The sequence below is a fragment of the Nesoenas mayeri genome (genome assembly GCF_963082525.1).
Source record: "Nesoenas mayeri genome assembly, chromosome: 1".
Taxonomy (NCBI): Eukaryota; Metazoa; Chordata; class Aves; order Columbiformes; family Columbidae; genus Nesoenas; species Nesoenas mayeri.
The window spans coordinates 150,664,860-150,676,905 of record NC_137541.1 but is presented as its reverse complement, the minus strand read 5'-3'; the positions used below and the strand labels follow the sequence as shown (position 1 = coordinate 150,676,905).

General features: G+C 43.1%; 1 protein-coding gene across 1 annotated transcript in view; it reads left to right on the top strand.

Annotated features, from left to right (window-relative positions):
- Positions 1-213: 213 nt before the first annotated feature.
- TMEM255B (transmembrane protein 255B) overlaps positions 214-12,046 on the top strand; it is a gene marked incomplete at both ends in the record, with an annotated part of 75,770 nt that continues 63,937 nt past the window's right edge. Inside the window, 2 exons of the mRNA XM_080363524.1 lie at positions 214-280; positions 7,720-7,862. Of these exons, the coding sequence (XP_080219650.1) occupies positions 214-280; positions 7,720-7,862 (210 nt within the window). The remainder of the gene's footprint in view (positions 281-7,719; positions 7,863-12,046) is intronic.

The window sequence follows — 12,046 nt, the reverse complement described above, 5'->3', positions numbered from 1 at the left end:
CCCCCACGCGGGGCTGTGAGCCGCGGGACGTGGGGGCCACCGGCCGGTTCGGCGGTCGGAAACCGCCACCGGCTCCGGGGGGGGCAGCACCGCTCGCCCCGCCCCCGCCCCCCGCCGCGCTCCCCCGCGGGGCGGGCCCGCCGGGCCGCCCGCTCCCCGCGGCTGCCAGCGGCCGCAGCGCGGCCAGGCGCGGAGCGGAGGCGCCCGCGGAAGATGATGGCTGCGGCGGCACCGCCCGCCCCCGCGGTGTCGGGTCCGCTGGCCGTGCTGGATCCCACAGGTGAGCCCCGGCACCGTCCCCGCCGCAACTTTCCTGCCCCGCTGAGTGCGGGAGCCCCGGGGGCGCGGAGCGGCACCCACCCCGGCAGCGGAGCGAGAGAGCGGGAGCCGGCAGCCGCTGCGGGGCTTCTCCGGGCGAGGCTGGGGGCAGCGAGAAGCTCCCCCCGCGGACGCGCAGCTGCCTCAGCGCTTTAGTTGATGGGCTGGAGAGGCGCAGGCGGGGGCTCTGCCCGCGGTGTGTCCCGCAGAGTGGGGGCACCGCGGGATTTCAGGCTGAGGTTGCCGGGGTGGGTCACGCTGTCTCTCTTACTCTCGTTCATTGAGGTGTTTAAAAATATCAGTTCTTTTAGTGAGCTTTCCGCCACGCTTTATCAATCGCTGTGCTGATGGTTTAACACACGATCGCATAGCTTTACACGGGACGCTAATAGAAATAGAATTTCAGGGGTATCCTGATCCGCTGGGTGAAAATGGGCATTTGCGGTACTGGAACAGGTGGAAATGTCAGCAGGGTGTGGAGCTGGCACAGGGCAGGTTGGTGGCCCTGTGCGGCAGGTGGCGGTGACAGGCTCTTGGTTAGTTCGCATCCGACCCTGGTGGCAGCGGTTTCCTGCCTCCAGTTTCTACTAATTTAGTGGTTCGTTGCTAAAGTGGCATGCTGCTTGTACTTAGAGCGTACATCCTGAAAAATAGAAATATATGCAAAAGCAAGGACAAATATTTCATTATTCCAGTGAAATTCATTGAAGCAGAGGAAAAACAGATCTTATTGATAGGAATTACTTTGTGTAGTGTTTGAATGGATAAACAGAGACTTTGCTATGTACTCAAGGATCTTAACAGTCAGTTAAAAATGTATTGGATCTTAATTTTTATCTTTAACTTGGAAGAAAAATGGTATCGCTGTTGAAAAGGTAGCAGTGAAAGATGTGCTGTAGCTTAAAAATGTTTTCAGGTAAACAGCAGCAAAAGAAGAATCTGTATGCTAGCTCTAAACTAGTGATTAGCTGCTCATTAAATTATTGATTAGTGAAACAATTGTTGCCAAAACAATGAAGTCATGGTGTTACTGTATGATATCACTTACTATAGGTGTATTACATAGTATAGCAGGGTTTGTGGGTTTGGATTTCTTTTTTTCTTACCTTTTCTGTTATAGAATTATAGAAGAGCACCATAATGTTTCCTTTGGTCTTGAATATATATCACACTCATGGATTCTTCCTCAACAAATTCATAATAAAGATAAGAGCCAGGCCTGATAAAAGCTGCTATCTTACGGCTTGAAATGCATGCTGGTGCATCTGGTTTAATTAGTTCAGCACTCTGGACAAGTCAAGCATTTAATCAGAAAAGGGAAACTAATCACCAATAGCAGGTGTGAATATCTCTTTTAAGCATCTCAGTCCATCACATTTAATTTTGGGAGTCAATGCAGGATTAATTCAATTTCACTGGCATAAACCATTTCTGAAAATACACAATGATAACTGTAGCCAAGAGAGAGATCGCACTGAAGTCAGCACTGCAGTAATTAAAAAATTTTAATTTAGCTCCAAAGATCTTCCCTTAAATACTTTTGTGATAGCAGCAAAGCAGCGGATACCTTTGGTGCTATACTCCTCTGTCTATGGTGAATTTCTGCTTAAATTATCTTATTATATATGATTAATGCCACACTGAAACATGTCACAATTTTGAGTAGTATTCATTAGGTAATAAAAAATTTGAATTTTTTTTTTTTTGCTACAAAAGTTTCCTCCCCTTTCTCATATTAAGATGCTAAAATACATAGGGCTGGAGCATATTTGAAATATGTTTCCATTTAGATCACCTTAACTAGATCAAAGAGGAAGGTATGAAATTGTGTGATGCTAATATTCAGCAAATGTGATAGTGACCCCAGCAAATTACCACATCCTGCAGCAATTCTTTCCTTGCCAAAAATCATCCCACACTTTTTAACAGACTTTATGATGTCCTAAGCTGGATTTTAAAAGGAGTGGTGAAGCCAGCAAAGTATAGTTGCTTTGACCTAAATGTAGACTTTTTCTGGAGTTAAATTGCAGATCATATGCAAGTTTTCCAAGGTTGAGAGATACCGTTTCACTTTATTCTTTCTTTCCCTTGACCACTGGATGCATTCTGGTCCATGAACACATTTCATCATAAATTTATTTGTTCTCCTTTTAAACTCACCTTTTGCTTCATTCAAATCCAGACCCTACCATTCATCATTAGATACACCATTTTGCATGCTACCAGCAATGTAATCTATACCTTCCCCCAAAAAACATTCATTTTCCATAGTCTTCCTAAAAATGGGATTTATTCCCCAGCCATCATGAACAGAGCATTGTAAATATGATTTTGTTTCCTGCAACTGAGGAACGGATGAAAGGTTTTGCTGAGTCCAGCAGAGCTTGGTCTTCAGCGGGCACTTTTTCTTTTTACTTATTTGGAGGATGATTTCAATTTCTCTGTTCACGGGCCTTTCTCTGTCCCAAGGAGGCAGCACCCTGGCAGCACTCCTCCTTGTCCCAATGACATTCTCTTTCCTTCCAGTCAGGTTGCAGGGCTGAGTGGCTCAAGCAGGTCCTTTGCCTGACAGACGTTTAGCAAGCAAAGCAGACAGTGTTCCTGGGAGTGTTCCTTTTTGTGCACAATTTAAGTCTGTGCCAGGCAGAGCATAAGCCAGTGATGTGGAAGAAGCGTTACCTCTCTGATTTATCTCCCAGTTTTTACTGTAGTGCCCATTGCTGCAAGATCAAAACTTAATACTTCCCTGGCCAAAACTCCTGAAGAATATTGCCAATAGAAGGTAATAACATGTTCACACCCTCTATTCACCCCAGCCTCAAGCTAATGCTTGTAAGGGTATGATGAGAAGATTTCTTTCTACATGCTTGATTTTTGGTGTGCTAGAGACAAGAATTTGAAACTATAACTAAATTGGAGTAAGATCCAGACTAAGAGTCTATGTGTTCATACTGAATCATTGTTAAAGAAGTTAAAGGGGATAAATGTCAAAATTAGACTGAGAGTCACTTCAGTATTACAAAACTGGAAAGTCAGTACCGTACATTAACTGTCTCCTGCTCTACAGGAACATTAGAAGAAAATTCAAGCTAGAAACACTGACAGCAGCATTTCTTCTGTTCTTAATCTACCTGCTAGTCTCATGTATGGTCAGCCATCCGTCCAAGCTCTGCCACAGAGAGTGTCGGGGAAGGAGGCTGGGCCAGACTCTGTCTGTGCTGTGGTCAGGGCCCTGAGGGAACGGTCTGGCATCAAGTTTTGGCTGGTAGCTACAGTAAAACAGGTCCAAAAAACTGCGTGGCAACTGCTACAAACAGCAGTAAACAGAGACTCAAAAAATCTTGGGAGCCAACGTGACAGAATAGCAGAAAGGAGCTAATGGTAGGAACCCTTTGCAGCTGTAGCTTTTTTAGTATGAAGATATTATGCTATTTTACAAGTATTGCTTTGGCTTCACAATATGCTGGTGACTTACATACGTGAAATTATACACATTTTGATATACAGAGCAATAATTTTTATTGATGTGACCAAAGAAACCTAGACAGACAGAGCAGAAACCCATTTTGACCTGATTTCTAGACATCTTTTCTGAGCATCTGGCAACATTTGAGAACAAGGTCTCTGCTCCAGAAGGGTCCTTTACTGCCTGTAAGTCATCTCTCCTAAGGGTGGAGTTTATAGCTAACTACATGTAGTTATGGGAGTTTCCAAACCAGATTATGAAAGAGTAAAAGAGGTGATTGGATATTTGGCTCTGATTTTAGATGCAGGTGCTAAAAGATCAATGAATTTCATGATTGAAGGGTATCACGTAAATACATGCCTTCTGGCATGTGTAAATTTCAAAATCAAAATGTAGTTCTGTCCATAAAATGACCAAATAAATAATAACATCTCTTTCTGTTTTATCTCACAAAATCCACGTCTGATTTTCTCCAATTACAATTAAAAGCATGTTTTTCCTAAGGTGTTTTCCATCAAACTCAGTCTGGGCAATCAAAGTCATATCCTTCTTGTTTACACATTGTTACTTATAACCAAAACTCTGGAGGTCAGGCTGGACCCTTAGTTTATCTCCATACAATCTGATTAACCTTTGCCAGTACAGGTGTTACTTCAAGAAAAATGTGGAGGCTTGGCTCCTCAGGCACTTTTTATAAGAGCATTCAGTGATTGCAGAAACACTTGTCTAAGGAGCATTTGGGGCTTTCAGAAGGTTTGTGTTCCTGCATCCCTTTAGAGGATATCTACATTGCAGCTGCAGTTTCACGACAGTGGATGTGAACACACATACTGAAGCCACCTTTAGTCTAGCTGTCTTGACTATCATAAAACCATAGAAAAATTCAGATGGCAAGGTAGATCAGGAAGTTGCTATTCCAACCTCTGGCTCAAAGAGGGTCAGCTATGAGGTCAGACTAGGTTGCTCAGGGTTTTTCATGGTTGAATCTTGAAGACCTCCAAGGATGGAGACAGCACAACCTCTTTGGGCAACCTCTTCCAATGCTTGGCTGTCCTAATGTTGAGTGTTTTTCTCCTTATACCCAGTCTGAAACACTTCTTGCATTTCAGTTTATGTTGACTGTCTTTTGTCTCCTTCTGTACTCCACTGTGAGAAGCCTGAGTCTGTCTTCTTGAAAACCACCTTGTAGGCATTGGAAGACTGCTACTAGCCCTGCCAAAAGCCATCTCATCTCCAGGCTGAGCAAGCACTGTTCCCTCAGCCTTTTCTCACACAATGAGTGCACCAGCCCCTGACCTTCTTTGGGATCCTCTGTTGAATTCACCACAGTTAATTGATGTATTTCCTCTACTGGGGCTCCAAAAGTGGGTGTGATATTATATGTGGTGTAAAAAGTACTGAATAGAGTGACATAGTTACTCCTCTGATCTAATAGTGATGCTCCTGTTAATACAGCCCAGGATGCTGTTGCCGGGGCACACTGCTGGTCCATTTGCAGCTCATTGTCTACCAACACCCCCAGGTCCTTTTCAGCAGAGCTGCTCTCCACCCTGGCAGTCCCTTACCTGTATCATTTTAAGGCATTGTTCCTTCCTTTACTCAGGACTCTCTGTCTGTCTGTTGGATTCTATAAGGTTTCTGCTGGCCCATTTTTTTGCCCTTTGAATGGCCACCCTTCCCTCCAGGCTATTGACTGGCCCCCCAGTTTTGTGTCATCTGCCAGCCTTTTGAGCAGGCATGCTACCACTTTCTCTAGGTCATTGTTGAATACATTATATGGGACAGGTCCCAAGACAGACTCCCATGGTACTCTGCTTTTTGCTGACCTCCAGATAGAGTAGAATGCATAAACCACTCCCTCTGAACCCAACAATCCAGCTAATTTTTTAACCAAGTGCTTGTCCACCCATCCAGGTCATGACATCCCAACTGGGTTATGAGAATGTTGTGGGATACCATGTTAAAAACCTTACTAGGTTTAAGGTAAAAGACATCTGCTGCTCCACAAGTCCAGTCATTTTGTCATAGTAGGCAGCTGGATTGGTCAGACATTATTTGGGTCTGGTAAATCCATGTTGACTGTTGCCGATCACCTCTTCCTAATGTGGCCAGAAATGTCTTACAAGAGGATTTGCTCCATATTTTTAGTCTCGGGCTCCCAGGAACCAAAGTGAGGTTGATTAGCTTGTAAGTCCCCAAATCATCATGTTGGCCCTTTTTAAAGATAGGTGGAACATTTGCCTTTCTTCAATTATTGGGGATTTCTTGGCCTCTATGACTTTTCAAAGATGATAGTGTGGCAAGAACATCAGATATTATTAAAATCTGGTAGATGTATTAAATGAATCATTTCAGTTTACAGGAAGGGCAGCTGATTTGTGGTGTTGTAAGTCTGAAGTCTGCTTTCCCCTCTTGGCCACGTGAACTGGCTTTGTTGAATGTTGCCTTTAAGCCCATACACTTGATGAAGAACTGATTGATAATGAAGAGCCTCTCCGTTTCCATGTCCCTAATGATCTTCCATGGAATGACTGGGAATTTCCAGAGACAGACAGCTGGGGCATAGGCTAAGGGGGAGGTGTCTGAAGGGTCCTATGAATTATTTCTTGATTTTTAGCAGGCAGATTTTGTACATACAGGTGAAAGAGACTTAAGTAAGCTCAATAGGTGATATTTGTCTTCAGTAAATTTGCTTGTGTCTCGTACTGAAAGACTAGGCTCATTTTGGCTGTTTTTTCTACTGGAGAAATTTCAGGAAATAAGATTTTTGTTATAAATGCATTTACTTATTAATTGAAATTATTTGACTTGGTTTGCAAACATCACTAAGCTAGCCTGGCTTTTGAATTGTAAACATTTAGCCAAGTTACCTGGCTTTAAATTGGCCACATAACTCAAATGACATATTGCAAATAGCTTCTGCTTGCTTTTTGACTTTCCTGTGTTTCCCCTGCTTTTGCTTACAGCAACCCCCTCCATGCTACAACCTCCTTTCAGGTGGTTGCAGAGAGCGATAAGGTCTCCCCTCAGCCTCCTTTTCTCCAGGCTAAACAGCCTCAGTTCCCCCAGCCATTCCCCATAAGCCTCATAAGACTCTTGACTTGCCTTTCAAAGCAAAAACACCACAAGGGGGACCACAGTTTGATTCATTTGGGTGTTTTTTGTTAGTTAGGCTCATGTGCCAATTGCTTGCCTTCCATAAGTCTGTGCTTTGGGCTGGAGCTCTGATGTTAGTAACCTGTGTTTGCAGCTCAGATATATCATCACCGTAACAACATTAAGTGGCTTAAAGCAGGCTGAAAGCAGTAGATGAGCTTGCTTTTTTTCACTTTGGGGGTATCTGAATCCAAACCTCAGTGAGACTGAGTATATTTCAGTGAGCAGCTACTGTTTAAAAAGGTAGTCCCATATATCATTACCTGACCAACTACCTTAGAGCTTTGCTGCAGAGATGCAGATTGGTTTGCTTACCCTAGTAAATATGAAGAGCACATTCATTTTCATGATAGCATGCAGAGCTTCTGCTAATCTTGTTTAAAATATTAATTTTTATGTTCTGCCCAGGTAGAGTCAAATTGGCACTTCATGTAGGTGAGCGTGTAGGGCCTGCAGGGTCTGACTTATGGATGTGAGCAACACTTAATTATAAATATTACTGAAGACAAGCATGATTATCATTGTCACTGACTTTCTGTTCAGCTTAATAAAAACTCGTCTCATGCAAGTACCCAACGTGCATGGATTAAGCTATGCTAAGCTACTTCTGTGTTTTTTAATTCCCTCAGCTTTCTGCCAGCTCTTCTCCTTACTGAGAGAACAACAGTGGGTTAACAATAGAAAAGATTAATGAAGGAAAGTCTTTTGTTATTTTGTATTTGTTCTGCCATGATTGCAATGAAAACCTCTTTTTTTTTTCTCCTTCCCACTCCCTATAGGACAATTTGCAAAAAGGAAGAAGACTTCACTTTGGTTCACAGTCTCACTGCTGGTAGTGTCTTTTTTCATACTGACCATAGGTCTGGCAGCTACCACAAGAACAGAAAATGTGACCGTGGGAGGCTACTACCCAGGCATCGTTGTGAGTAAAGAAACCTATTTTAGATTATTGGGTACAACCAGATAAATTATTTTCAGCTGGATATGGGAAGCTCTGATTTATTAAAAACCAAAACAAAACAAAAAAAAGGTGGAAAAAAAAAAGAGAGAAAATTCAGTCTTGATGCATTTCACAAGAGAGAGATTCTCCTTTGTTTTGCTCTAGTTCTAATGTGTGATGAGGTAGGGGGTTAGGCTCTGTTTTTCTGACGTGCCCCAAAGGGGAGGCTGTTAGGGGGCAGAAGGGGGTTAGGGTTGCACTGCACAGGCATATGCTGGGCTCAGGGCCCTATGTGAGAACCTCTGCTTGACTTTCCACTGATCTCTGTTAAATGTCGGCATGTAAGTGACCAGGCAGTAGGCATGGGATAGATTTAAAAGACCTTTTAGAGGTTTACTACTCCGATGGCAGAAAGAGCCACTCCACTGCTGTATTCATGTGCCAGAAAGTCTGGGGGGTCCATTGCAGGGAAGGTCCTTCTGATGGGCACATGGGAGCTTCTCCCTGGAGCCTGCCAAACGTCCTATTGTGCAGTCTTGCTGCCAGCCCTCTTGTACAAGATCCCCTTCCAAAATCCTTAGTCTTGTTTTTGCCTTGGGAACAGACCACTTAAGCACATTCCTGGGCTGGGCACAAGATTTGAGTTGTGTCTGCTTAGCCCTGGGGTGCCTCTATGATTTCTTGGGAGGGGTGGCCCTGACAGGCCCTTGCTAATTCAACACCCGTGGCCTGGAAGAAGGGACTGGTCATATCCAAAAGGTTGGAAACTCCTGGAGCCAGAAAGTTTTTTGAGATTCCTGGGCTGAATTTTGAAAGAAATAATATGGGCAGGAAATAAAGACCCATCTGCCTCATTCAGTCTCCCCAAGTCAGCCAAGAGGCGACAGACAGTGCAAGGTGAAGAAAGAAACTCATGTACTTAGGGTTAGGCATCTGCCTAGGTATGTGGCTCCACCACTACTAAAATGTGTTGTCAGGTACCATTATTTCTTGTTCTCTATGGAATGAAATGCCAGGAGAAGAGGCCTATGTATCTTTTAACACAGTGCATACATTTTGCATTGCCATTAATAATTTGCGAGTTAGAACTGCTCCTTCTAAGCAAGCCCTCTTACATCTTAGTCTCATGCTGTGAACAGGTCTTTCAGAAAGATAATTTGGGGATAATGATCTATAAGGAGTGGTGTTTTAAAAATAGAACAAAAGGTAGTTCCAAGAATAAAACCTTGAAAGAATGAATTTTCCTTTCATTAAGCTAAAATAGATACATTAATACTGATAGAAGTCTCTTCTTCTTCCATAATTTGAATTAAAATCTTTTAGAAGACCATATTATCTGTATTTTTTCCTTAGAAAGATGTTTATTTTTCAGACTATTGTCTTTAATAAACCCATATGCACAGCAAAGGTTATTTCAGCATTTAGTTTCTTTTACAAATAAGACAATGTCTATTGACTCAGATGAAAAATATGATCTACTAAAATATATTTATAAAAAAATCTTGGAGTCATTACTAACCAGATAGAATAGCTAGAGTTTATCAGAACACTTTGTAAACAAAACCTTGTGTATTAATAATTTCCCCCCTCAAAAGATTGTTGGAGCTAAATAATTCTCATAAAATTCAGGATTCTTTTTGTGCACATATGATGGATTATTGAAGTCACTCAGAAAGAGTGATGAGTAATTGTCAGTGTAAACTTCATTAATACACTAAATATCACAAACATTTAGCAAGAGTTAAAGGTGCTATGCAAACCCTGCATATTATCTTGCCAAAAGCCTGGTCACAGTTGTATGACAACACTGCTGTGTTCCCACATCGTGGCCAGAGGTTATTGACTCCATTGGTAGATGGACTATGTGGTGGCCTCTCCTCCACCTCCCCACAACCTTAGCCGCCTCTTTCACAATGAGTTGAAGAACTCTCCAAAGGCGCTTCTCCTCTCCGCTGACAGTAGATGACAGTAGAGGGAGCTTAGAAAACCAACATAGCACTGGTCCAAAACTTGTAGATACCTAAAGCCAGGGGACTGAATTCGACACTACATATTTAACTGTTGGGCTCAAAGGAAAGAAAGATTATGAGGTCAGACAGTGTTAATTACAATTAAAAACAAGGTCTAGTTCTCATAGACTTTAGTAGTAAAGTATTAACTTCAGAGCTGGTGAAGTAAATCTCCACCAGCCTTAGGTCAGCGATTTTGGTCTTAAAAACTGTGCAGAATTAGGCCCTACCTTGCAAACACCTACAAATGTGAATAAGACAATCTACTTGCCTATATTTACTTGCATCTAGAAGCATTGGCAGAGCAGGACTTTACGGATAGACCCATAATATAATTTCAGCTTCTGCTTAGTTGCCATTGCCTTCCAGAAGAATTAAGTGCCTTAATTTCTCTGCATATCTGTTCACTTGTAATTTGTTTTGGAAAAAGATTTTTTCTGAATAAATCCTTATTGTGTTAGGTGTTATCTGCATTATTATATCCAAAGCAATTTAACATAAAATATATAACTTATAACGTAACCACTTAGGAAGGTGTCTGTCTGCATTTAGTAGATTACTGCTGATCATCAGTTTGGGTTTAAGACTGTCTTTGTGGAATGAGCTCCAAAGCCAGAGTTGGAGATTCTTCAGCCTCACTTCCTTATAAGTATTGCTTATATTTAATGTCACTTCTCTATGACTACTGCTTGTATTATTTGCATTTGCTATATTTATAATCTTTCAACCAGGAGTCTACAGGGTCTGATTGTCCCAACCACCATATTGAGCTGGACTTCCAGAGTTCCCAACCCAAACAGCCCATTGTCTGAACAGGCAGAAAAAGCTAAACTGATCTCAGCAATGCTGTGGCTTACATCACGATCTCTGTCTATGGTTCTGCTCCTTCTGATTTAATTGCTATTGTTCTGTATTTACTCATGTCTTCTTCACACAGATAATATTACTCCACTCTGTGTCCCCTGCAACAGCCATAAATGGGGCTTTATGGATTGTTCCTGTTGGGATGAAAAATGTGGCTTGAAACCAGATGTCATTTTGATGTAGTTGTCTTAATTTACAAAGTTGCTGTCTCCTGAACAGAGTGTCCTTGCTCAGGGTTCCAAGTCTCTCTTGTCCTCAGCTGTCATTGGCACACTCTTTCAATGTCTCTGCTTTTAGTCCTTGTGCCTCCCTTTCACATAAATCTTCCCAAAGCACTTTACAGCAAATCTTTCCCTACATTTGCTTTCTTGAGAGGGAGTGACGGATTCCTGTTGTCATACCGAGCAAGTAAAGTGCTTGCAGAGGATTTGCTTTCTGCTGTGAGCGGTTGTGCGTAACAGCCAGGAGTTCACGGGCATTGGTCAAGCCCTTGGCTGGGACACGTCGTCCTTAAAAACTTAACTTGTGCTTGGAGGAGAGGCCTTGAACCAGATTCAGAGACCTTGTTCCAGAAAGGAGCTTAGACTCCTTAGCAGAAATGTCATGCCTATCCCTGGGGTGGGGTGGGTTGGGTGGGAGCCGAGGGGCTGTCTGGGGCTGTGTCAGGGCTGGGGGAGGTGTCAGCCCAGGCAAAGTGGGGAGCAAGGAGCGTGGAAGTGACAGGGGATTGAGGCTGAAGTAACCTCAGGGCAGTGTGTGATCAGGCAAGGCAAGGAAGGAGCTCCATGGAAAGAGCCTGTTGACACCTGCTCTCCTGCTGGGGCTGCTTCTGAGGTAAGGCCAGGTATATCTCAGGTGCGTGGCACTAAGGATGAGGCGCGGAATGACCTTACAACCCTTGAAGTTATAAGGAAGGTATGCATTTATTTACGACGCTGGACACATGGGGAATCATTTCACCCAATGCATCTGTAAAATTACAGTACCTGTGAGCTTGGTTAAATGCAGTAAAGTGTTACATATTCATGAAAGTTTTAAGAATGCCTATACATATTCATAACCCGTCCCCAAGAAGGCGGTTCGTATTACAATGAGTTCCGGGAGACTATTTCCATAGTCTCCACCTCTGGCTCCTCCTGGTTGCAGCTGCGCAGTGATCGTGAACCCGGGTCCTCTTTCTCTGTCCACGGTCACCTTTTATCCAGTGTGATGAGTTGGTTAGGTCTCAGACTGCTGAGTTGGTTAAAACTGGCGTATCTCCTGTCCTGTGCCCAAGTTTCTGTAATCTAGTTC